Source organism: Typopeltis vanoorti, chromosome 1 (assembly GCF_054136105.1).
Source record: "Typopeltis vanoorti isolate ZY-2024b chromosome 1, IOZ_Tvanoo_1.0, whole genome shotgun sequence".
Lineage (NCBI taxonomy): Eukaryota > Metazoa > Arthropoda > Arachnida > Uropygi > Thelyphonidae > Typopeltis > Typopeltis vanoorti.
Window position 1 is genome coordinate 39,827,714 of NC_143549.1, and position 24,657 is coordinate 39,852,370.

Here is a 24,657-nt window from a genome sequence, read left to right on the forward strand (position 1 = left end):
TGACTTTTTTAGAACAGCAGTCTCTCCAGATGCCTACGTCCTTCCTCATTCAACTACCAATCGACCAACCTTTGCCAGCAAAGGTTGGTCGATTGGTAGAGCCTCTGCTACTAATGGCTCAGTTAAGTAAGCTTGAACGCGGTTAGTAGTTGGAAGGGGACCAATCGTCCGATGCTGTTGGCACACTCTCCCTCGATGAGTCTTTGGACTCCCTGGAGGTGTCAAATAATAATAATAATAATATTCCATTCCTCTCTTATCACACATTCTAGCTATTATGTCATTCAATATTACCGCTCTTCTGCTTAGTTCGTCATTATCATACCTAGGCAACACAAACACACTATATTTCCTCTCTGTGTCTTCTTTCATACCACCTCAAGCAAGAATCTCATATCTCTCGCTGCCCTATTTACACCACCACTCAAGTCATTTCTTCCCACCATCACAATCATATCATCGACCCTTTCTATCGTTCCTCCTGGCGAACGCTCCTCACGTATCCTATCTTGAACACCACAGATCATTGAGTCCCCCATACATTATACCTCTTACCATTCCCTCTCTCCTATTGTTTCCATTTTCTCCTCTTCTTTCATTCCCATACCTCTCTCTCTCATTCCCTTCTCTCCTCTTCTAGCACTGCGATACCTCTCTCTCTAATTCCGTCTCTCCTACTGTTTCCATTCTCTCCTCTTCTAGCACTGCCATACCTCTCTCTCTCATTCCTTCTCTCCTACTGTTTCCATTCTCTTCTCCTCTAGCACTCCCCTGCCTCTCTCTCATTCTCTCTCTCCTATTGTTTCCATTCTCTCCTCTTCTAGCATCCCATACCTCTCTCTCATTCCGTCTCTCTTACTGTTTCCATTCTCTCCTCTTCTAGCACTTCCATACCTCTCTTTCTCTCCTGTTTCCATTCTCTCCATTTCCACTTCCATATCCAATTCCATTCTCTCCTCTTTTATCATTCACAAATTTCTATCCTCTCCTATCATTCCCCAAACTCTCTCTCTCTCCCCCCTACTCCGATTTGCCTTGCATTTATCTCTTCCATTCTTCTAATCTCATCTTTCATACTTATTATTCTTCTCCCAAGACATTCCACCTCCTCTTTCAGCTCCTCTATCTCCCTCTGCAGGTCAGTCACTCTAAATCTAAATTCACTCTCCCAAACAAAATCATCTAAACTTTCACAGTCACTCACACCTTCTACACTATCAACTATTATTTTCTCATTCACATTTTTTTCTTCATTCTCTCTTATCACGCTACTCGTCTTCCTGTATTCATTTCCCGTTCCTGGAGCAACAAGGTCGGTTATTGAGATATCTGCTGCATTTATTTCCTCCCACTGCCTGCACTTTAAACACACATGCACCCCATCTTCTCTCACAAGCCAGACATCCAATTCCCGAGATGCATACACGCCACAAACTCCCTTATTACATTGCTTATAATAGAGTGCCCAAATGGCAGAGGATTTGGCTACATGCCACTTGCGACTGCAGCTTAATCCGCCATCATTCGTTACTGCCGAGGGACTACTAGCGTAATCGTTAATTATTCAAAATCAAAAATAAATAAACGCTAAATAAGTAAACAATTACAAGCAAAACAAAACATTAAGTACACTAAATAAAATGAAATAAAACTAAATACAGTAATGAAAACTTAGCTTCGTCTTGTCTTCCACTGTTATGCATATGCCCCGTCTTCTCGGTAAACAAATACACAATATCGCAACAGCACTAACTTCAAAAAGCAACCACTATAGTACACTCGTATCCCAGAGAAACAATTTAGCACTCAAAAACGTAAAAAAAAAAAAACGGACTATTCACTGATTAAAAACTCGCTTTCTTCAGCACAGCTCAAATTCACCGCCAATTCACAAATTCACCATTAGATCCAGATGACTTGTTTGTGTTCAGGTTATTAAGAATTCTTTGGATTTCTTTCTGGCAGAAGACTATGGGTGACATGGAAAGAGCAGTTGTTGGTGAAGTGGAGGGAAGAGAAGAGTGATGTGAATACGTTAGTGTTGCTTTAGGTGAGTTGACTATCCAGAAGTGAGTGATGACTGTGAATTTGGAGTGGAATAAGAGATGTCTTCATTCCTGAATGGATAATTTCTGTTATTCAGTCTGAGAGGTGTTTAGATCAGAAGAACTGAAGCAGTATTTGGACCATGGGAAGGAGGAATAGAAGTCACAGAGGTCATCCCATTTGGCAGCCTTATATTGCCAAAGGACACAAGTCTGATAGCTGGTGGGTGAATATTGTTTAGTGGTAAAAGAGACTTATATTAGGTTGTGATCTGATTTTCATAGAGGAGAACTGACATTTACACTGTACATGGAAGGGGAGCTTGTTAGGAAGAGATCAAGTGTATTGGCAAATTGGTGGGGAATTGTCAGGTATTCTGGTAGGAAGACTGATGATCTGTGATATGTCATTATTAATGACAAACACCTCTTTGTATCCTGCCTGATGAATCGGTGAAACTTAAGAAGGGACTCTAGTTTGAGTTGTAGACATTGAAGTCCCCAAAAAAGAATAACTTCACTATTAGTTAAAATGTGGTCTTCTCTAAGTGTTGTATGTAGTAAAAATAACATTCTTATTCCTACAAGTTAGAATTCTTTTCAACATTGCAGTTAGCCGATGTAATGCCACCTTAGTAATTTACTCCTAAGCTTTAATTTTAATTTTCTTTAATTAACTTTATTAACCACTTATTAAAAAATTTTGATTGGGAACCTCCTCCACTTAGGCATGAAGTTGAAAGAGCAGTTAAGCAGCTCAACAGCGATAAGGCCCCAGGTGCAGATGAAATCCCAGCAGAGTTAATTAAGGCCACAGGGGATGGAGGGATAAGAGTGTTTCATAGATTGATTACAAGGATATGGGAGACAGGATCATGGCCTAGAGACTGGAAGAAGTCAGTTTTCATACCACTACACAAGAAAGGTGATAGGAAGGCATGCAAGAATTATAGAACTATTAGTTTGATATCTCATGCAAGCAAAATTTTATTAAAGATCATGCTAAATAGGATTGAGGCCAAAGTTGAGTTAGAGATGCCCAAGGAACAAGTAGGTTTTAGGAAAGGTAGAGGCACCAGAGATCAGATCCTTTGCCTTAGACAGATCATAGAAAAATATAAAGATTTCAGACTCCCTCTGGTAATGTGTTTCATAGACTACTCTAAAGCTTTTGACTGTGTTGAGCATGTGAAACTGTGGGAAGTAATGAAAAGAATGGGTTTTCCTCAACACACTATCAGGTTGATAGCCAACTTGTATAAGGAGCAAGAAGCCACAGTCAGAACAGGTGTTGGATTGACTGACTGGCTTCAAGTTGGAAAAGGAGTTAGACAAGGATGTTTACTTTCTCCTCACTTGTTTAGTATATATGCAGAGGACATCATGTGTGAAGCATTGGATGAGCTCAGGACAGGAATTACAATAGGAGGTGGATTGATCAGTAATCTGAGGTACACTGATGATACAGTACTCCTTTGTAATGACATGGAAGAACTAGGACTAATTCTTGACAAAGTTAACAAGATCAGTAATAACAGAGGACTTCAACTCAATTCTAGCAAGACAAAGATCATGGTTCTCAAAGGAAAAACAAACAGAGAAGCTCTTGAGAAACAAGTGTATCTTAATGGAGAAAGAATTGAGGAAGTCAGCAAGTTTGAGTACCTGGGATCCAATATTAATGTGAAGAATTGCTGTTCAGAATATGTCAGAAAAAGATTAGGAATGGCTAAAACAACAGTCAGAGACCTGTCTAAAATCTGGAAGGATGGATCTATCTCCATGGGAACAAAGTTGAGGATTTTAGATGCAGTTGTTTTTCCAACAGCGACTTATGGATGCAAGACTTGGAACCTAAAGAAGTCAGATAGGAAATGGATATCTTCTTTTGAGATGTGGTGTTGCAGAAGGCTGTTGAGGATATCGTATACTGAAATGCGTACAAATGAGTGGGTGTTAGAAAAGATTAGTAGAACTTTAAGGCTCCTTAAGGATATTGACAGAAGAAAGTTAAAATATTTTGGACACATGGAAAGGATGGAAGGAGGACTTCTCAGAACAGTAATAGAAGGTAAAGTTCCTGGAAAAAGAGGCAGGGGTAGACCATCAATGAGATGGATGGATGGCGTGTGTGGAGTGACTGATCTTCAGAGAGTTGAGGCTGCCAGAGAAGCAAACAACAAGACTACATGGCGAGGCCTGATGTGGAACATCATAGAGCATCGTAGTGACCCAGTGAACATAGAGAGAGAACCACTTATACCAAATTGCAATGCCCTTAGTCTCACATACATAACCTTACACTTAGCAACAATGAATCTAATTTCAAAGAGGAATTCTATACTAGAAATGTCCCTTATTTCACTTTCTCATTTTGCATCATTGGCAAATAATTGTATGTTACTATTCAGATTTAGCACCTGTTACATTACTCTATGATATCTGTCACATGGCCATTCACCTATCCTTGTCACAAACCTGTCTTGCATATCCTTGGATTCCATCCCTTTGAGTTTGTATAATGACTTTTGGAATCCAAATGCCTTGGGAAAATTCAAAAGTATTGTGGTATATATCTATTCCTCTTATCCAATTCTACATTCATTCTGTTATATAACATGTGAGCAAATTGCTAAAAAAGATTGAATCTGTCACCTCTGAATAAGAGCCTGATTAGCCTCTCCTGTGCCTTAATATTAGACCACTCCAGAAATATTGAATGGTTTATAATTTGTTGCTTCTGTCTTAGTTATACGAGGTGGTATCAAAAAGTTTCGAGACTAGGTATGTAACACGCCAACAGATGGCAGCCCAAGGCTGCACGCACAGTCACAGGGAGCACCTACTACCTTCATAAGTCAGTGTGCCAAAAGACATCGTCCTGTGTATATCGGGAGCTGTGCAGCTGATGCTATTCTGACCACCTGCGTTACCACATCTGCGATTTCATCATGGACAGCAAGTTAGAACAAAGAGAAAACGTGAAATTCTGCATGAAACTGGGCAAATCTGCCACAGAGACGTTTGACATGATTCGGCAAGTTTGCGGCAATGCTGCAATGAGTCGTTCGAGGTGTTTTGAGTGGCACGCGTGCTTCAGGAGCGGAAGAACATCACTGGAAGACTATGAGAGATCAGGAAGACCTTCAATGATATCAATCCCCAAAAATGTTGAAACCATTCGGCAACTTGTGCACGAGGATCGTCGGAGACCACTCCACAACATTGCTGCCATTGTTGGTGTGTCATACGGAACAGTCCAGGCAATCCTCACATGTGATTTGAACATGCACCGTGTTGCTGCCAAGTTTGTCCCCAGGCTGCTGACTCAGGAGCAGAAGGAACACCGCATCGAAGGCTGCCAAGAACTCCGTTAGTGTGCCGTGGATGACCCATCCTTCATGCCGGTGATGAAACTTTGGTGTATGGGTACGACCCTGAGACGAAGCAACAGTCTTCACAATGGAAGAGCCCATTTTCTCCACGACTGAAAAAAAAGGCGAGGCACGTCTGCAGCTTGACCAAGTGCATGCTCATCATCTTTTTCGACATTCATGGCATTGTGCATCGAGAATTCATCGTCAGGGTCCAGACTGTCAATAGTAAGTTCTACTGCCAGGTTTTAAGGCATCTGAGGCAAGACATTCTGCGAAAGTGACCAGATCTGTGGCGTGCAAAAAACTGGATGCTCCACAACGACAATGCACCCTGTCACCGAGTTCTCCTCACACAACAACATGATCTCGCTTCCACACCCACCCTTCTCACCAGATTTGGCTCCTTCAGACTTCGCCCTCTTCCCGAAGATGAAGATCCAGCTCAAAGGTCACCCTTTTGACACCATTGCGGAGATCCAGAGCAAATCGCAGAAGGTGCTTGATATGCTTTGAAAAGAAGACTTCCAGGACACATTCCAGAAGTGGCAAGAACGCTGGGAGATACCACCGTATTGATATGCAAGGGGACTATTTTGAAGGTGATAGTGTGTAAATGTAGATAAAAAAAGTAATTTCTTGTAAACAGAGCTAGTCTCCAAACTTTTTGATATCACCTCGTATATGAAATTACCTTGCTCTCCTTCCACTTATTAGGAATTGTGTTCTTGTTGAGATCTGTTGTACTTGTGTTGAGTCCTATTGTATGAGGGGTTTCTGGAAAGTTCTGACAAACACCTAGAACAAATTATATTAAAGCAACTGATATAATCAGAAGAAAGAACATATTAATAGCAGAGTTATAAAGATAACTTATGTTCTTATATTTTATATCCTTATATGTTTTTCCTTGTGACTCTATCAGTTGCTATAATATCATTTTTGTTCTAGGTGTTTATCAGAACTTTCCATGTAATTGTGTTGTACTTGTGTTGAAACCCATTTGATTTAATTCTGTGTTTGAATTAAGTTCTTACAGCAGTTTTAAGACCTTTTAGTTTTTTCATCATTAGCCAGGTGGCTAATAAGCCAGTTTGGTATACCTTATGATCATTGAATAACTTTGCTAAAAAAACATCTGACATTCTCCTACCATCTGCATGCTCTAAGGTTATTCTTCCATAGTTTTTACTTTCCACATTATGATACAATTGTTTCAGATTTTCTTTGCCCATCAAGGCCTACTGCTTTTCATATTCTGATTTTGCTTCCTTACCACTATCACTTTCCTAGCCTGTTTTTTGTACTAATCACAGCCTGGTCATCACCTTTTCCCAGTATTGTATCCACAGTATTTCCATTTTATGCTGTTCTTGCATGAAAATCAGCCATTGAACTCCAATGCAATTAATTCTTCTAACTGTGAGAATGCAATCTGCTGTAGATTCAGAGATCATTTGCTTTCAGTGCACTGTGATTTTCTGTCATTCTGCCAGTGATTACTGTACAATGCAGATTTTTCATGTTAAAGATATTATTTCATGCTGTCTTCTCAGTTTATCATAATCACCTGTCTTAGAGTTATACACACCTATGTGTGCTTGCATGTGCATGTATATATATATGTATGCATGTATGTATGTGGAACTATGTATGAAATTATTTCACACACACACACAGACACGTGCGAAACTTTAAGGATTACTTATTTTTGAGAAATCCTTCAAGTTATAGCAAATGCTTAATTCAAATTCATTGTGTCACTCTTATGGTATTCTGATGATATTGGCACTCCTGCTGTTCATTTCACAATAAGGAGAAGACATTTGAAAGGATATAACTGGTTCACCAAGATGATATCTGAACAATATCTCCGAGAATATGATATTTCAAGTTTGATTAAGAAACAGAAGAGATGGAGTGAGGAGATATGATAGAAACATAAACGTTGGTAAGGGATCTCACAGGTATGATTTTACACCTGATGGTAGATGGAGGGAGAACCAGAGTGTTTTCCCTAGAAACTGAGTCAGAATATCATTAGAAATTGTGTTTCTTCAGTGATATGGAGATATTATAGGTATTTATGCTTTATATGACCTCCCGTCTCAATGAGGTCTTGACTCCATGGTGGAACTGATGTTATAATTCTGCATAATAATAAGAATAACAATCAGGGCCATCGCCATATTAGATCACGCCCTGAGGCAAACAATTAAATATCACCCTGATGGATTATAAGAAAATCTCCAATTGCTGTTTGATTACAAGAGAAATGTTAATGCAAAATGATTGCATAATAATATTAATTAAATGTTTGCTCTATGGGGATATCGCACAATAAAACTGTTTACAAGCTCTTCTAAATTTAAATTATAAGTTATGTCCACCCCCTATCGATATAGTTGCTAGAATAACCAATCTTTCTTGGGTCACTGCTGTTCACAAATAATTTTTAATCAGTTTAAGTTTGGAAAAACTTCTTTCCACACTTGCTATGCTAACAGGAATTGTTAGTGTAGCGACGCCGCTTACCTCAATATGGCTGAATGAGGGCCCTTATTAAGCCACGCTGTGAGGCAGGCTGCCTCTATGCTACACCCTGTCGATGGTACTGATAATAATAATAGTAATTGATGATATAATTATTATCTTTGCAGTGGTATATGATGGTTGTCCGCAGTCATTCAGTGATGGAATTTGGTGGAAGAGGACATTGTTTGACCATGAAACTGTACAGCCTTGTCCTAGAGGTTCTTTAGGTAAATAATTTTATAAATGAATAAATGTACTTTAAAAAAAAAAAAAAAAATATATATATATATATATATATATATATATATTTATATCAGACATATCTTGTATTTTGAGTTTTTATAGGCATGACTATCCACACAGACAAACAGACACTCTCTCTCTCTCTCTCGCTCTCTCACACACACACACACACATATACACAATTTGTAATAGCTTTCTCTGTGTATACAGAGTTAGCTATTACAAATGTTGTTATCTTTAAGTACATAATTTTGGAGATAACAAATTGTGGACAGAAAAATTCTCGAAGTTTCATTTCAGCACATACACAATTCAAATTCTCTGTGTCACTTTTAAGATATTCAGCTGATATTGCAACTCCTGCTATATATTTCCAGAAATTTATAAGTTGGTTTTTAAAAAGGATGAAAGTGTCCTTGATAAAACCAGTGAATCATTTTTAACAAAGTAATTCTTCACCTAATTAATAACCTCAAGTTACATGGAATAATAATCAGGGTCGTCACCCTGATTATTATTCTATGTAACTGTAAATCATTAGGAAATCACATCATCAGCGTACTATTGAAAAATCCAAAATCATAGTTTGCAAAGTTGTATGAATTTTAAAAGAAATTTCAAAATGGATACATCTCATAACCTTTCCCTGCCTGAAATGACTGCTCACTTATTTTATCACTTCAATAATCACCACCAGACAAGAGTCAACACTTAGCAACAATAAACAAGTCATAATGTTGGAGGTTTAATGGATTTTTTACAACACTCAGAAAGGATTAAAAAGAATTTAATACTTCCTATATTTCGTCGTAGTCACTAGGACATCTACGGGGATTACAAAAATAACTAATGTAACATAACACAAATATCATACAACACTAAGCCCAACACGTGGGTGACACTAAAGTCCTATCTAGGTGGAGCGCCCTCTAAGGGCGGTTGTAGGTGGCCTGGAATATAAAGTAGGACATCTGGTGATGAGTGTTTCCCAAATTTTCGGAAGGTTAATGCAACCATACTTATTAAGATTTGGTTGATTTCTAAGAGATGCTGCTGCTTCTAAGAATAGTCTGTCTTTGAATTTGCTGTGATGGAGCATGGTGGTTTTCTTCCATGATACTCTGTGGGTGGTGTCCAAGACATGGTAAGCCAAGCTTGGCTGACCATGTCTAAATTATAGGCCGGTCTGTATATCTGGAGTTGTGGTGAAGGTCCTGGAGAGACTGGTGAGAAGTAGGATACAGAAATGGGTTGATAACAGCAAAATTCTCTGTGGCCTATCAGCATAGGTTTGTTAAGGGGAGATCATGTTTCACTAACTTACTTATGTAGTATAACAAAGTGACAAATATCTTGGACAGAGGAGATGCATATACAGTGGTATACTTGGATTTTGCAAAGGCTATTGATAGACTGCCACATGACAAGCTCTTAAATAAATTGAAACAGATGGGATTGGATAACAGACTTCTGTGTTGGATCAATGACTGGCTGTCAGATAGGTATCAGAAAGTTGTATATGGGAGTGCAGTATCTCGAAAGAGAAAGTCACCAATGGTGTGCCACAGGGGTTAGTTTTGGGCCATTGTTGTTCAATTTGTTTATTAATGATATTTGGTTGGGTTTAACTAGTGATATCCAGCTGTTTGCAGATGATGCAAAACTGGGGAGAGCAATGTACAGTCAGGCTGATGTTAATGCCTTAGAAGAGAACTTGAATTGATTGCATGAATGGGCAGGTAAATGTAACTCATACTTTGGCCAAACAGGCAGGACAGCGAATATCAGAATTTCAGAACATAAGGACTACATCCAGTTTCACAAGTACAGCCATTCTGGTCTTGCAGACCATGCTCTGGATACACGCCACAGAATACGGTGGAAGAAAGCTACAGTAATACACCGTAGCAAATATAAATTTGAAAGACTATTTATGGAATCAGCCTCAGCCCTAAGAAACTCTCCTAACCTCAACAAATTTGGTTGTATGCAACTGCCCCAAATTTGGGAGGCATACATCAGCAGACCTTCAGCCCAACGGCCAAGAACACCTACTTAGCCCGCTAGAGGGCACCATCAGGACTTCTAGGAGAATGATAGTTTCATATCTTCATTCTTAGTTACTGTGTTGTAGTGCCTGCGTGCACGTACCTTTTTGTAAGTTCCTTTTGAAAATGGCAACGTGATGTTGCTGAAATATCGGAAATATTTATTAAAGTTTAATTTAATTTATATTCTAATCTACGTTGTTCAATTCCCTAAGTGATTTAGAAATGCATAACCAATGAATAAGCCTGTCTACGAGAAGTAACTGTTAGTTCAATGTTGCCAAGTGTAAGATTTTGAGATTTGGTAAGAAACGATGGAATGCAAAGTATACACTTGGTGGGGAAACTTTAGCAGAAGTAGAGGAGATGAGAGATCTAGGAGTGATAGTGGACAAGCACCTGAAATTCGGAGGCCACATTGCATAAGTTGTGAAGACATCACATCGAATAATGGCAATGATGCAGAGAACCCCGACATGCAGAAATAGAGAAGTTATGATTCCATTGTATAAGGCCTTGATCAGGCCTCATATGTATTATTGCACAGATTTGGTCACTGGGTTTTCATGGTGACGAGGATATGTTGGAAAGGATACAGAGAAGATTAGTCAGTGGTCTTTGGAATGTGGAGTACAAGGACAGATTGAGAGAATGTAAGTTGCAGAGCCTCGTGAATAGGAGGAAGGGGGGGGGTATGATAGAGACATACTATTCAGGGGTTGTTATCAGGTAGATATGGAAGAGATTTATCATAGAAATGGAGAGGGAAGTAGAACAAGAGGCCATTCCTGGAAACTATATAAGGAGGGGGTGAGCAAAGGAGTGAGAAGCAAGTTCTTTGCACAGAGGATGGTTGGTAAGTGGAATGCATTGCCTGAGTGTGTTGTGGATGTGGACACATTGAATTAGTTTAAGACGTGGCTGGATGAGATATGCAGTAGTGAGTATCTCCCATCATCAGTCTCTGACTCCATGGAGGTCAAATGTTGATAATAATAATAATAATAATGATAATAATGACGTTTGTTATAGTGATATTTAACTGTTTTTAATGTTGACATTTAAAACAGATCATATAGTGAATTTCAATACACACATATAAATAATTATAATATGCATTGTGAAATGCACTTAAGATTATTATTTAAAACAGAGTGCATAGAGAATTGTAAAATGTATATATAGATAATTATAATATGCATTAAGAAATATGTATCCAATTTGTTTTTACAGGAAAAGCATCTCGCTACTGTAATCAAAATACAGGCTGGGAAAAACCAGATCTTTTCAAATGTACTTCTGATTCATTTCTTGAGCTTGCTGATCAGGTACATATAATATTTGAAATAATTTACTCCAGTTATGTCACAAAATACCAAACATACCTGAATGTTTCATTTAATTCGGTTAACTGAATGTTCCAATTAAAGCTGAACTTATCTAAAAGTTAGAATAATTGAAGTTAGTTTTATAAACTTGAGTAATCAGAATATGCACACGTTCTGAATATTTAATTCTTTGCTTTCTTTTCTCCCTTCACCATGGAGCTATTTTTAAGTATACAAATAATCTTGCTACAGTGAACTCACTATAAATCTATCCCAGATGTTCTGCCAACAGACGGTTTAAAAGGAAATTCACTGTGACCAACTATTCTTTTGGTAAAAGTATTCTGAGATTTCGTGTATGTGTGTGTGTGTTGTTTAAAACAGGAAGGATATATAAATTGTGGCCAACAGTGTGTTTTTGGAAAAAGTTAAAATTAAATTGATTATTTTTTATTAGTATTTAAAATTATATTTTTTGTATATTTTCATTGGTAAAATCTTATTTTCTTAGGTATTATTTCTGGGAAAACTCCCTTGTTACTCCTCTTAAAAACTATTATTTTTATGGCTATTTTGCCTGCTTTTGTTTAGGAGTGCCCCTGTTTTAATGTCATTGGCTTTTTACTCAAGAATTCTTGGGCATTGCAGATGTATTTTAGAGACAAATATTTGTAGCATAATAGAAGAAAATTCGCACATACCCTTTCTTGAATGTTGTTGCCTGTCTTATGTCTGCGGTGTGCATACTTCTGCTGTTATGGTGTTGAAAGGGGAGTGTGTTGTGTGTGTGTGGGGGGGGACTTATGCCAGATACGTGGACAATATTCTGTGCATTGGAGAACTTCCACACATCATCACCTGACAAGCGTCCCTAAACAGTTACAGTAACAGACTAAAATTCACCATACAAACAGAACAAATCCATCAATTTCTTAAACTTGACATTAATCAGAAAAAACAGAATAGCCACGAAAATACCACAAACCACACATATCGGAAACTACCTCCATTTCTACTCATACCATCCATTTTCTGTTAAAAAATCGGCCACCCTTTCACAATTCATAAATGCTTACAAGTTTTCAACTAACCATAATTATCTCAACACAGAAATAAAAAAACTAACACAGATTTTTAAAAATTGCAACTATCCCACACAACTAATAAATTATGCAAACAGGATAGCAAAAACCCTTCAAAACAACCCAACAACCAAAACAAACTTCCCAACACAAAAAAAAAAGTTATCAAACTGCCATACATAAAGAACACATACAAAGCCTACAAATACATCTTCAAACATATAATAAATTTAGTTTAATCCTTTATCCAAGTGTAAGCAAACAAAGTTTGCACCTGAAAATATTTGCTGCAAGTTGCCTTTGGATGTACCACCTTGCCCCACTCCTGAAGATATTTTCAGGTCAAACTTTGTTTGTTACACTTGGATAAAGGATTAAACTAAATTTATTATAGTAAATTTAGTTTGATCCTTTATCCAAGTATGAGCAAACAAAGTTTGCTCTGAAAGTATCTTCAGGACTGGGGTAAGGTGGTACAACACTGGTCAACTCATTGCAAAGGTGGAGCAAGCTAACATCACTCCTATCTCAGGATATTTGCAAGGTCATTTCAAGGTAGAGATGACCTTGCTAATGCTTCTGCCTGGTATCTCCACTTATGCCTGGCTCCCACTGAAGAGACCTCAATAAAGGTCGAAACTAATCTGAATAGTGGCCCTTCCCTTAATGCATAACATTATACATATCTGCAAGGAGATGTGTTTTGCATTATGGGAGATACTGAGATAGGAGTGATGGAGTGATGTTAGCTTGCTCCACCTTTGCAAAGAGTTTCCCAGTGTTGTACCACCTTACCCCATTCCTGAAGATACTTTCAGGTGCAAACTTTGTTTGCTCACACTTGGATAAAGGATTAAACTAAATTTAGTATAGTCTATCCAAGTGAAAAATAAACTTTCAACATCTTTCTCTAAATCCAGAGTAATTTAATAAAAAGGTGGCACACCGTTTGGCAGCTCCTCTAGGTATAGATGACCTTGCTAATGCTTCTGTCTGGTATCTCCACTTGGGCCTTGCTCCCACTGAAGAGACCTCAATAAAGGTCGAAACTAGTCTGGGTAGTGGCCCTTCCCTTAATGCATAAAATTATACATATCCTCAAGGAGATGTGTTTTGCATTATGGGAGATACTGAGATAGGAGTGATGTTAGCTTGCTCCACCTTTGCAACGAGTTGCCCGGTGTTGTACCACCTTACCCCAGTCCTGAAGATACTTTCAAGTGCAAACTTTGTTTGCTCACACTTGGATAAAGGATTAAACTAAATTTATTAAATTTATTATAGTCTAACCAAGTGCAAAATAAAGTTCCAACATCTTCAAACATAATGACTACAAACTGGTATTCACCACAAACCAAAAATTGGCAAATCTTCTAAAACTCACTAAATCTCACACACACACAAAGAAATATTAGAACACCACAATAGGCTACAAATTTCTCTGCCAAAAAAGTCTATGATATCACCTACATTCGTTCTACCATCCATCAAGTCTTTATAGGCAAGACTATAAGAACACTTCTGTGACTGTAACATCCCTATTCCAGAACATTTAAACACTAAAATACGCAACATCAAAAAGAAAAATAGAATACAAAGTACAGGGAAAAAAAGAAATAGCAATTCATGCCCTTAAACAAAAACATACCACAAGCAAATTGACAAGGCCATCATAATAGACAGACAAGACAATGAAACAATGCTTAGAATATCAGAAACGATAGCCATAAATTGTGACGAGAACTCAATCAACGTCCACCGACCCTACATAATCTCCAAGTGTTGGAAGCTTCACAACATAAAAATTAAGTCACAACTCCAACCAATAGGCAATAACAGAAACACTTCAAAGTCAGAAACACCAAGTGGACAAGACATAGCATCCACTTCCTCCATCAGTTCAGATGACGACCCACACTGTCAAAACGGCTCACACCCCGTCAACCCTCTCCCTGGCCCCCTTAAAAATAATATATGTATATATTATATAAAAAAACCTGGGTTTTTTCAAATTAATTCTCCCACATTGCCTAAGCCCCCATCCCCACCTCCCTTTCAACACCATAACAGCAGAAGTATGCACACCGCAGAAAGAAGACAGGCAACAACATCCAAGAAAAAGTATGTGCAAATTTCCTTCTATTATGCTACATATATCTGTCTCTAAAATACATCTGCAATGCCCTAAGAATTCTTGAGTAAAAAGCCAATGACATTAAAACAGGATCACACCTAAACAAAAGCAGGCAAAATAGCCTTAAAAATAATTATTTTCTTAATTTGCAAGTTTAAGAATCAACTTTTTCCGACATTTATTTTTTATTGCAAATATGGTAATATGTAGCAACTGCACTTTCTCAAGGAAATCATTTTCATATGTGACTCAACACATTTTGTAGCAGCAGTCTGGCTTAGTTGTTTTTCAGCAAGTGTGGGTAGGTAATCGTGTACTTTTTGCATGCTCTTGCAAACATATCTGTGCAACTTTGAGTCTATAAATCTATGTAATCTTTAAAGGTACCTGTGGCATAACTATTAACAAAATATTCCATGATAACGACATTTCATTTCATTTCACTTTCCTATCACTAAAGTTAGTCTGTGGGTATTGTGTAATTTTTTGAGTATTTTAAATCTATAATATGGATAAGTGGATAACTAAAAAAAAAAAGAATCCAGAAGATAATGGAAAAAACTCAAAAAATAAAGACAATTTAATATTGATTCCAACACTGCTGCGGAAAAGAGAATGATGTGCGACTGGAAAAACACTCAATGAAAATTTAACAAAAGTTGGGAATTGAAATTTGCAGCAATAGAAGCAAATCAGAAGCCAGTGTGTCATTTGTATAGCAAAGTTTTTAGTGATGAAAAGCTATTCAACTTTAAGAAGCACTTTAATAATTTTTACAGTGAATTTAAATTAACCAAAATCGGAGTAATGAAATTCATCATCATCATCAAATTCCTGCCATGTACCCTCAAGGGGTGTACAGGATATGATAGTACTACATGAAAAATTTACATCATTACTAACTTCCTGTCTACAATTTTCCTCCAAATCAATCTGTTACTTGTCAAGACTCCAACATCACCAGATCTTATATTTCTATCGTCTAAGGCACTTTGTACCGTATCAATCCACCTATATCTTGGTCTTCCTCCGGGTCATTTTCCTGCCAACTTGGCAGAGAACACTTGTTTTGCTAATCTATCCTTGCCCATTCTATTAAAGTGACCATACCACCTGAGATTAGCTCTGTTAACGCATTCCTGAATGCTGACAATGCCAAGTTCTTTCCTAATCTCATTTTAAATATGATATTGCCATTGATACCATCTGTTCACACCTCTAATCTTTCCCAGGACTCTCATATCTGCGGACTTTAGTCTTTGGTCAAGTGTTTTACTTCTGACCTAGCTCTCAGTTAAAACTGGTTTGAACACTGTCTTGTATACAGCTAATTTAGTGTTCTGACTAATTTCTCTCTTATTCCATATCAATTTATTCAATTGGCTTCCCATGATACCAGCTTTCTATATTTAATTTACCATCTTCACTAAAAATCGTGCCTAAGTAGTTGAAATGTTTTACTTGTTCCACAGGTTCTCCATTCACAACACAGCTGACATTTTCAGTGAATCTGCCTATTTTCATTGTCTTTGTCTTTTTATTGCTGACCTTCATACCATATCTATTACAACAGTTATTCAATTTAGTCAGAGAATGTTGCAGACTTGTAGTGGATTTATTTAGAAGAATAACATCATCCGCATAAAGCAAAGAGCTGATATTAACATCTCCAATTCTGATATCATGTTTAATACCACTTTCCTTCATAATGTGATCCATATAGAAAATGAATAACAGAGGGGGATAATGTACATCCTTGTCTCACATCAGATTTAACATTAAACCATCTTCCTGTACTTCCTTCAATTCTAACTGCTGACTTACAACTCAAATAAAGACTAAGTATTGCTTGATATAATGCCCCATTGACACCATATAACTGTAGTGTATTGAATAGCTTCTCTCTTGGCACCTTGTCATATGCCTTTTCCAAATCGACAAAACTCAAATAGAGATCTTTGTTATATTCCCATGATTTCTCTACTATTTGTTGTAAAGTGAAGATCTGATCCTGACAGCCTCTATTTGACCTGAATCCAGCTTGTTCTTCACCAAGCTTTTCTTCCACAATTCTTCTCAACCGTTTCTCAAATATACTTGCATATATCTTGCCAGGAACACTCAATAGGGATATACCTCTGTAATTCTCACATTCAGTTTTATTTCCCTTTTTATATATAGGTAGTATGAGAGCTCTGCTCCAATCATTGGGAATTTGTCCCTCTGTCCAGGCATTCTGAACTATGCAGTGCAGCCACTGTATGACTTTTATACAACCATACTTCAGCATTTCTGGTCGAATATCATCAACTCCTGCTGTCTTTCCACATTTCAAGCCTTTGATGGCTTTTTCTACTCCAAGTATGGATATGTATTCCTGACTGCATGCCTGGTCAGTGTTTTTTATTACTGTGTTGTCATGTCATCACTGCTTGTTTCATTTAGCAAATTTTCAAAGTAATTACTCCATACTTCAAGGATATCTTTTTCTCTTGTTTTCATTTCACCTTTATCATGTCTAACTCCTTTTACAGCACTGTTTCCTCCATTCCCAAGCTTCTTCAACAACCTCCAGAATATTTTGCCACCTTCTTGATATTTATTTTCTATGTTCTTGCCAAAGTCCTCCCATGACTTTTGTTTAGCTAGTTTTACACAGTGTTTCACTTTCTTACATTTGTCTCTGTATTCTCTAAGAGCACAAGCTGACTTATTTGCCAGGAACTTTTGATATGCTTTCTTCTTTTCCTTCACTGCCTCTTTAACTTCCTGTGTCCACCATGGAGTTCTAATTTTTCTATCCTTGCAGACAACTTCACCACTTGCCTCTCTGACTGAATCGATTAGTGTTTTCTTCGGGGCTTGCCACTGAATCTACAGGGTTTGGTTCCTGTTCTCAAACTATTTCATTTTTTCTTCAATGATGTTTGTGTATGTTAATCTACAGTTCACATCTGAGAACTGCTCAACTTTTATTTGCTGTAAAACTTTCTTACATGTTCTTCTTTTCAATATGAAATTCAATTTTATCCTGCTCAAGACTAAATGGTGATCACTTCCAATATCAAATCCTCTGTACACTCTGGTGTCCTGCACCAGGGAGAAAACATCACTATCAATAATAACATAGTCAATGAGACTTTTCTTATTCCTTGCCTCTTCTCTCCATGTGAATTTGTGCTCATTTTTATGTTGGAACATGGTGTTAGTAATAACCAGTCCATGTCCTGAAGCAGAAATCCAACAGGTATTTGCCATTATTAGCTTTGCTCTTTTCTCCAAATTTTCCCAAAATATTTTTGTATGTCTGACAATCATTTCCTACTCTGCTATTTAGATCCCCAACAAGGACCAACTTTTCCTTTTTCATTGTGTCAGTAGTTTTCTCTAGAACCTCAAAAAATTCCTCCACTTCTACCTCAGTAGAATCTTCTGTGGGACCATAGGCACAAATAAGTCTCATTATCCAGTTCCCCATTTTGATATTTGCCCAAATCACTCTACTTGACACTGCCTGCCATTCAAGAAGATGAGCCTCGTAATTTGGGTTGAATACTATGGGTACTCCTTCTTTTCCTTGATTGTCATTGTGAGTAATGAAATTAGCAGCTGTAAAGCATAACCTCATGAACATGAGTGAGGCCTAAAATATTTTTTATCATCAATGAACATAGGTTAACTAGCTATAAAGTAGCTTGGATTTTAGCTCAAAGAAATAAACCATTTTCTGCTGTTGAACTAGTAAAAGAAATGTTGATTTTGTCATTGAAACTCCATTGGAGAAAATTATGATTAAAAAATAAAATATGATATTCTTCAAATGGTAAATAATTTACAGGTAAGGCAAAGAACAATTGTCTGCAGAATGTTAGACTTAGCAAAAGACATAGTAAATCAGTTGCTTCAACAACTAAAAGACTGTTTGTCTTAGATAAGTCATCACTAGATGAGTCAACAAATGTTAGTGACATTGTGCAGTAGATATTTTGGGTTCAATATGTGATTTCAAATCTTCAAATTAGGGAAGAAATGCTTGGCATTTGTGGATTATGAGATTGAACTTGTGGAAAAGACATCTTTGAAAACTTTCTTGAGATGTTAAAGAAATTTAATCTGGATTTAAAAAAACAAAACAAAAAGAAACTGGTTTTTGTTGCAACAGAAATCCATGGAGTGAAATTAGGATTTATTTCTTTTTTGAATCAGAATTTAATTGAAAATAGTGTGAAATTCATGCAGCCATCTTTTAATTGCATTTTGCATCAGGAAAATTTATGTGCTCTGATGTGATGAATTGAAAAATGTGATGGACATTGTTGTAAAAATTGTGAATTATATTACAAGTGGACATAATACTAGCAGTGACTGCACTTGATAATCTTACTGATTTTACAAATGTAACATGGTTTATGTAGAGGAAACATTCTTGGAATGATTTACTTTCTTACTTTCTCAAATAAAAGAGTATCTTATTGAAAAAGATAAGTTTGGAAATTGAGCATCCATAGCTCAGTCATTATAGATGAAGCCCTTTGGTCAGAAAGACCTGGGTTCGATTCCCATCAGTGATGTGAGGAACCTTTATCTGGTCTCTTTTGACTAAAGTGAATTAGCTGGTCTGATATTGAGATAGGAGAGTTTTTCACCTGAAAACTCAGGTTTTTCTTTCCCCAGAACAGACAAACTGGAACATGAACACATGCATCTACATACACAAGACACATAGGGCTAACTGCCTTTTCCTCAATACAGTAGCGGTTAAATGTAGAAAAAAATCCTCGACACCGCAATATAAAAGAGGAGGGAAGGAATAAAAAGTTTGGAAATTTCCCCAAATTTGAAACATTTTTTTATGGCAGTGTTATTTGCACTTTCTATGTGACATGATGGCTCACTGTATGATATCAAGCATTCCTGGTCTTTGTAATCCTCGTGGAATTGGTTATTATCACTTCTCTTATGTTGCCTCCATAATGTCCTTTTTCTCTGTAACACTTGCTTAATCTCTTCATTCATCCATTTCACACCTACTTCATTTAACCTTCTGACTCTTAGAATTCATTTAGACATTGCTTCCACTAGATAGTTTTTGAATATCCCCTGAAGCTGCATTGATCTCTTTTTCAGCTAATTCCTCATTCCATGCTACACCTGCAAGCTGTCTCCTAAGCTCTTTGTAATCACCACCCTTGTAGTTCCACATATACCCTTTTCTCACAGAGTTCCTCACACTACTGGCAACAACCCAGGTAATCACTCCATGATCCCTCTCACCAACTGGAGGGTGATTTGAGAAATCATTTATAATTACATCCTCTGATGAGATGATCAAAACCAAGATCCTCAATCTTCATGTGCTCTCTCTTACATACTAGTTGTCAGAAGTCACTCAGAAACTCAAGAAACTCATTTTCTTTACTTCTAGTTGATTTTAATTTTAACTATGGCAATATAGATTGGGATGATGAGATTGACCATAATAATCACCCGCTTTTTATTTGCTTGGCTAATGTGATTATACATTTGAAAGTCATTACTGTTCACATTACCAGGTCGATAACAACAACCAAGTATTTCATTCTATTTACCTCTATCTCACACCATACTGCCTCAAAACCACTGGCACTATTTCCCTCTTGCATCTCTACTTTGTATGGACTTAATTCTTTCTCAATCATCAGTAGTACTCCCTCCACCCCTCCCTTTTTAACCTTTCTCTCCTCATGAAACACATATTCTTCCATCTCTATTCCTGTCAGGATGTCGTCCTCATCCAACCATGTCTTACCTATTCCAACAATTTTTGGGTGAACAGACTCAGTTAATGCAACCATTTTGTTTGCCTTGTTTCTTACACTTCTAGCATTTATATACAAATATATACAAATGAATACAACAGTTATTCATTGATCTATAGCTAGTTCCACTGACATCAGTTATTTGATGCGCCTTCTTCATGCTTAACTCGAGCCATTTCTTTTCTCCTTATTCATCTTAGAAGCTTCTTCAAATCCAACTGTTTTCCGCTTGATCCCAGGTCATCCCTTTCCCTTTTTGTCTACACATGCATTCACATCCTCTTGGAGCATCTACCTTTCTCACACCGTGTTCTTGTGTTCACCCTGAGCTTCTCCGTTTTCCTGTCTGTCTTGCACTCCTGTTCTCTCATTCTCTATGCTCGTTCCACTCACTTCTTCATTCACATCCACCTCTTCAATCTCTCCTCTCTTACTCTCCTGTTCTTCCACATCGCCTACCACTTGATCAGATTTATTCTCTGCACTCACTTGTCTACCTTCCAGCAGCAGTCTCTCCAAGCAACTGACGCCAGAACTACTCAAATGCAGTCCATCTCTCCTATACAGTTCACTTCGTCCTTCAAACTCATTCCACACATTAACAAACTGTACTCCTTTCTCCTCACACATTTCTGCTAACATATCATAATCCTTGCTCTCCGCCTCATTCTACCACTCTCACACTTGGGCAACATGCTTACTACCTTTCCTATCACACCATTCTCTTTCATTCATCTGAACAACCTCCTGATTTTCAATCTGACCTGTTCTTTGTTTGCAGTCTAGTTCATTTGTACTGATTACAACTACTAACTCTTTTGCTCACATATTTCTCATATCCAATGCCTCAATCACTTTACTCATTCTACCTCCAGTAAAACATACTCTATGCATAGGTAGTTGTGAATATTTTGTTAGCGAATACTTTAAAAAGAGATATATGTGAATAATTATTAGCGCTGACTTTCCTGATTGAATCTTTTCACCTGTGGAAGGTCCCAAATTTTAATAATAACAATAATAATAACATATATTATTGTTTGATTCGGTAGGTGTCGCACTGATATGATCGTTGGCTTGTCGAGAGCTCCTGAAAAGATCAGTAGTATTTTATGTTATCATTGGGAATTTTACAAGAATTTTACGTAGTATTGTTTGCTTTTCATATCTTAGTGTGTCTGTGCGATTAGTGTGTGCTTTCTGTGTTATTTTAATTATTATTTTAAGATAAGATAGCATCCACATGGCACCGATTAAAAAAAAAAAAAAATGGTGGCCAGGTCGGCATGTTTGTTTAAGAATTTTGATATAAAAGAGTTTATGCAATGTGCTGTATGTGAGATGTATGCTTTGCGAAGAGCGGTTGGAGTCTGGTTAGATGGTGATAGTGGAGTAAATATGTGCAGAAAGTGTAAGGAGAATGAGGATCTAAAGCGTGTTTCGGGTGCCGAGAGTGATATCGTTAAAGAAAGTCAAAATATAGAAAATAGTGATGTGATAAGAAATTGCGAGGTAGTACCAAATAGGTGTGAGAGCGACGTTGAAAGTGTAAATGAAGGTAGAAATACAGAATGAATGGATGATTTAAATGATAATGAAAATGGTGAGATAGATGCAAGTAGTGAAATCGCATGGTTGAGCGGAGCAATACATAGAGCAAAGCGGCAACTGGAGCGTATGCAAAAATGTGTACCGAACATACTGACTAATGAACGGCGAAAGTCTGATACGAAAAATAAGAGAATGTTCGTAAACTTAAATAAAATGAAAGAGTGAGTGCTGTACAGAGATTCGTTATTAAGAGGTGTGATAGTTGAGAGTTTGATGAAATCGTACCAACCAGGTGTGAACATAAAGGACGTCAGCGAGTCTATTAGAGCGCAAAAACAGAGGGTGAAAGAAATGATAGTCATGGCAGGAACAAATGATTTGAAAGAAGACAAAATGGAAATGATAGAGGATGTGAGGGAATTACTTGAGGTAGCAAAAGAGAAGAGTGAGAGAGAGTTAGGATGGTGAGTATTTTTCCGTGGTATGACAGTGAAATGTTTAGAAGGAGGGCCATAGCCAATGACTTTATGCTTGGGTTATGCATGGAGAGTGGTGTGGAATTTGTGGGGTGTGTTTGATGGGCAAAAGGATTTATATAAGATGGCTGGTTTATATTTGAATGGATTTGGTGTACGGAGGCTTGAAAAGCGTTGATGAATGAAGTGGATGTACAGACTCAGGGAAACTAGATTTATTAAGGGGGGGGGGAGTAGATATGCAGATGTTAGGGAGGCAGTTGAGTGTATGAATGAGTATGATATGCCCAAGCGAGTACGAAGGATAACAAATCAGAATGGGATAGTTAGTATAAGGCATCAAAGTAGGGATGGGACTAACAGGCTTCTGCAATTCATGTACACTAATGCCAGGAGTATTAGGAACAAGAAAAACTCCTCCTTGTTCCTAATACTCCTGGCACTAATGCCAGGAGTATTAGGAACAAGGAGGAGTTTTTGGCCTTGGTTGGCCTTCCAGGCCACAGGTTGTTGGTATTAGTGAAACATGGCTGACAGAAGATGATAAAGCTAGTGGGATTGAATGTGACGGGTATAGCATGTTCGGGAGTGACAGGAAGAATAAAAAGGGAGAGGAGTGTTATTCATGATAGCTGATGAGTTGCAGCCAAGGAGTATAGAAGTTGAACTGCAGGATAGAGAAAAGAGCACATTTGAGGCTATTTGGTGTGAGATGGAGGCTAGCAGAACAAAATATACAGTTAGGTGCTGCTACAGACCAGGTGATGGAATAGATGGTGGGGATAGTATGCATAGGCAAATAGAAGAAATGAGCAGAAGGAGGGTAATTATTATGGGTGATTTCAATTATGGTAACATTGACTGGAAGGAGGAGAGGGCACATGGAAGGAAGGAATTGGATTTTATGCGGTTATTAAGGGACAACTATCTGCGACAGCATGTAATGGAAAATACTAGGGGGCAGAGAGTGCTTGACTTAGTAATCGCATCTGAGAATGTGGCTGTAACGAACATGACCATGTTGCCACCAATTGATGAGAGTGATCATAAGGTCATGACTTGGGAAATGGCTAAAGGAGTGGAATTTACAATTAAGACAGGATATATGTGGAATTACCGGGCTGGTAAGTATGATAAGCTTAGGAGTGTGCTTGGCTCAGTGCCATGGCATGTAAAACTGCAAGGGCTAGTTGTTGATAGTGCATAGGAGATGGTTTTAAAAAATGCTTTGGGTAGGGAGGTAACCGAATCAGTCAATATAGTGGAATTACTGAGTGAGCACTTTGCAAGAGTATATTGTTAATAATTGGTGGTTTATGTATAGAAAGGATATTCATATATATTATATCTTAATATTTATCCTACCATAGAGATGATCTCTGTTTCTAACAATTATTATTTTTATTTCCGAGTGTACCTATATATTATTATATGTACAAGGGTTCACTCCAATTGGTGCAATGATTTTAACTCTTTCTTTCAAAATCCAAATAATCACTGACTCAAGACCAAATACAAAATAAGCACATTTAATAAAACAAAAACAATATATATACACTGCAAACAATATTACATAACTAACTACAAATTATTTGGATCCAAGGCCTTTTTTAAAAATAGACTTACACTTAAGACTAGACTAAACACTTTTTTTGCACAATTACAAAATGTTCATAGCCAGTTTCTTTCTCTGTCAAGGCCTTTTTCCGAAGATATATGACTCTATTCTTCATTTTTACAGGATCCTTTCTCATCACTTATGTAGCACACATTAATTTTTCCTGACTTAATTCTGTCTCTTTTCCAGTAGAAATAATAGTCAGATCCGGCGTCTCCTTAATACAGATGAAACTTCCTAATCAGAGTTTTCTCGAACATTCCTTTAGAACGTAAATAGCAAATTCTTCTTTTATTCACTAAATGCTTATTGACAGTCTTAACTCTTCCATTACAGTTCTACGATTCCCTTTTCGGAATCTCCTATAAATCTTCCATTTAGCGTTTCCTCCAATATTCCTTTTAAAACGCCTATAATAATATTTC

The 24,657-nt window shown here is 37.4% G+C and overlaps 1 protein-coding gene across 1 annotated transcript in view; it reads left to right on the forward strand.

The window, feature by feature from the left end:
• Window positions 1–24,657, forward strand: part of stan (Protocadherin-like wing polarity protein stan) — a 777,611-nt gene that overhangs the window by 531,290 nt on the left and 221,664 nt on the right. The window contains exons 17-18 of the mRNA XM_090397383.1: window positions 8,080–8,181; window positions 11,479–11,573. Of these exons, the coding sequence (XP_090253509.1) occupies window positions 8,080–8,181; window positions 11,479–11,573 (197 nt within the window). The remainder of the gene's footprint in view (window positions 1–8,079; window positions 8,182–11,478; window positions 11,574–24,657) is intronic.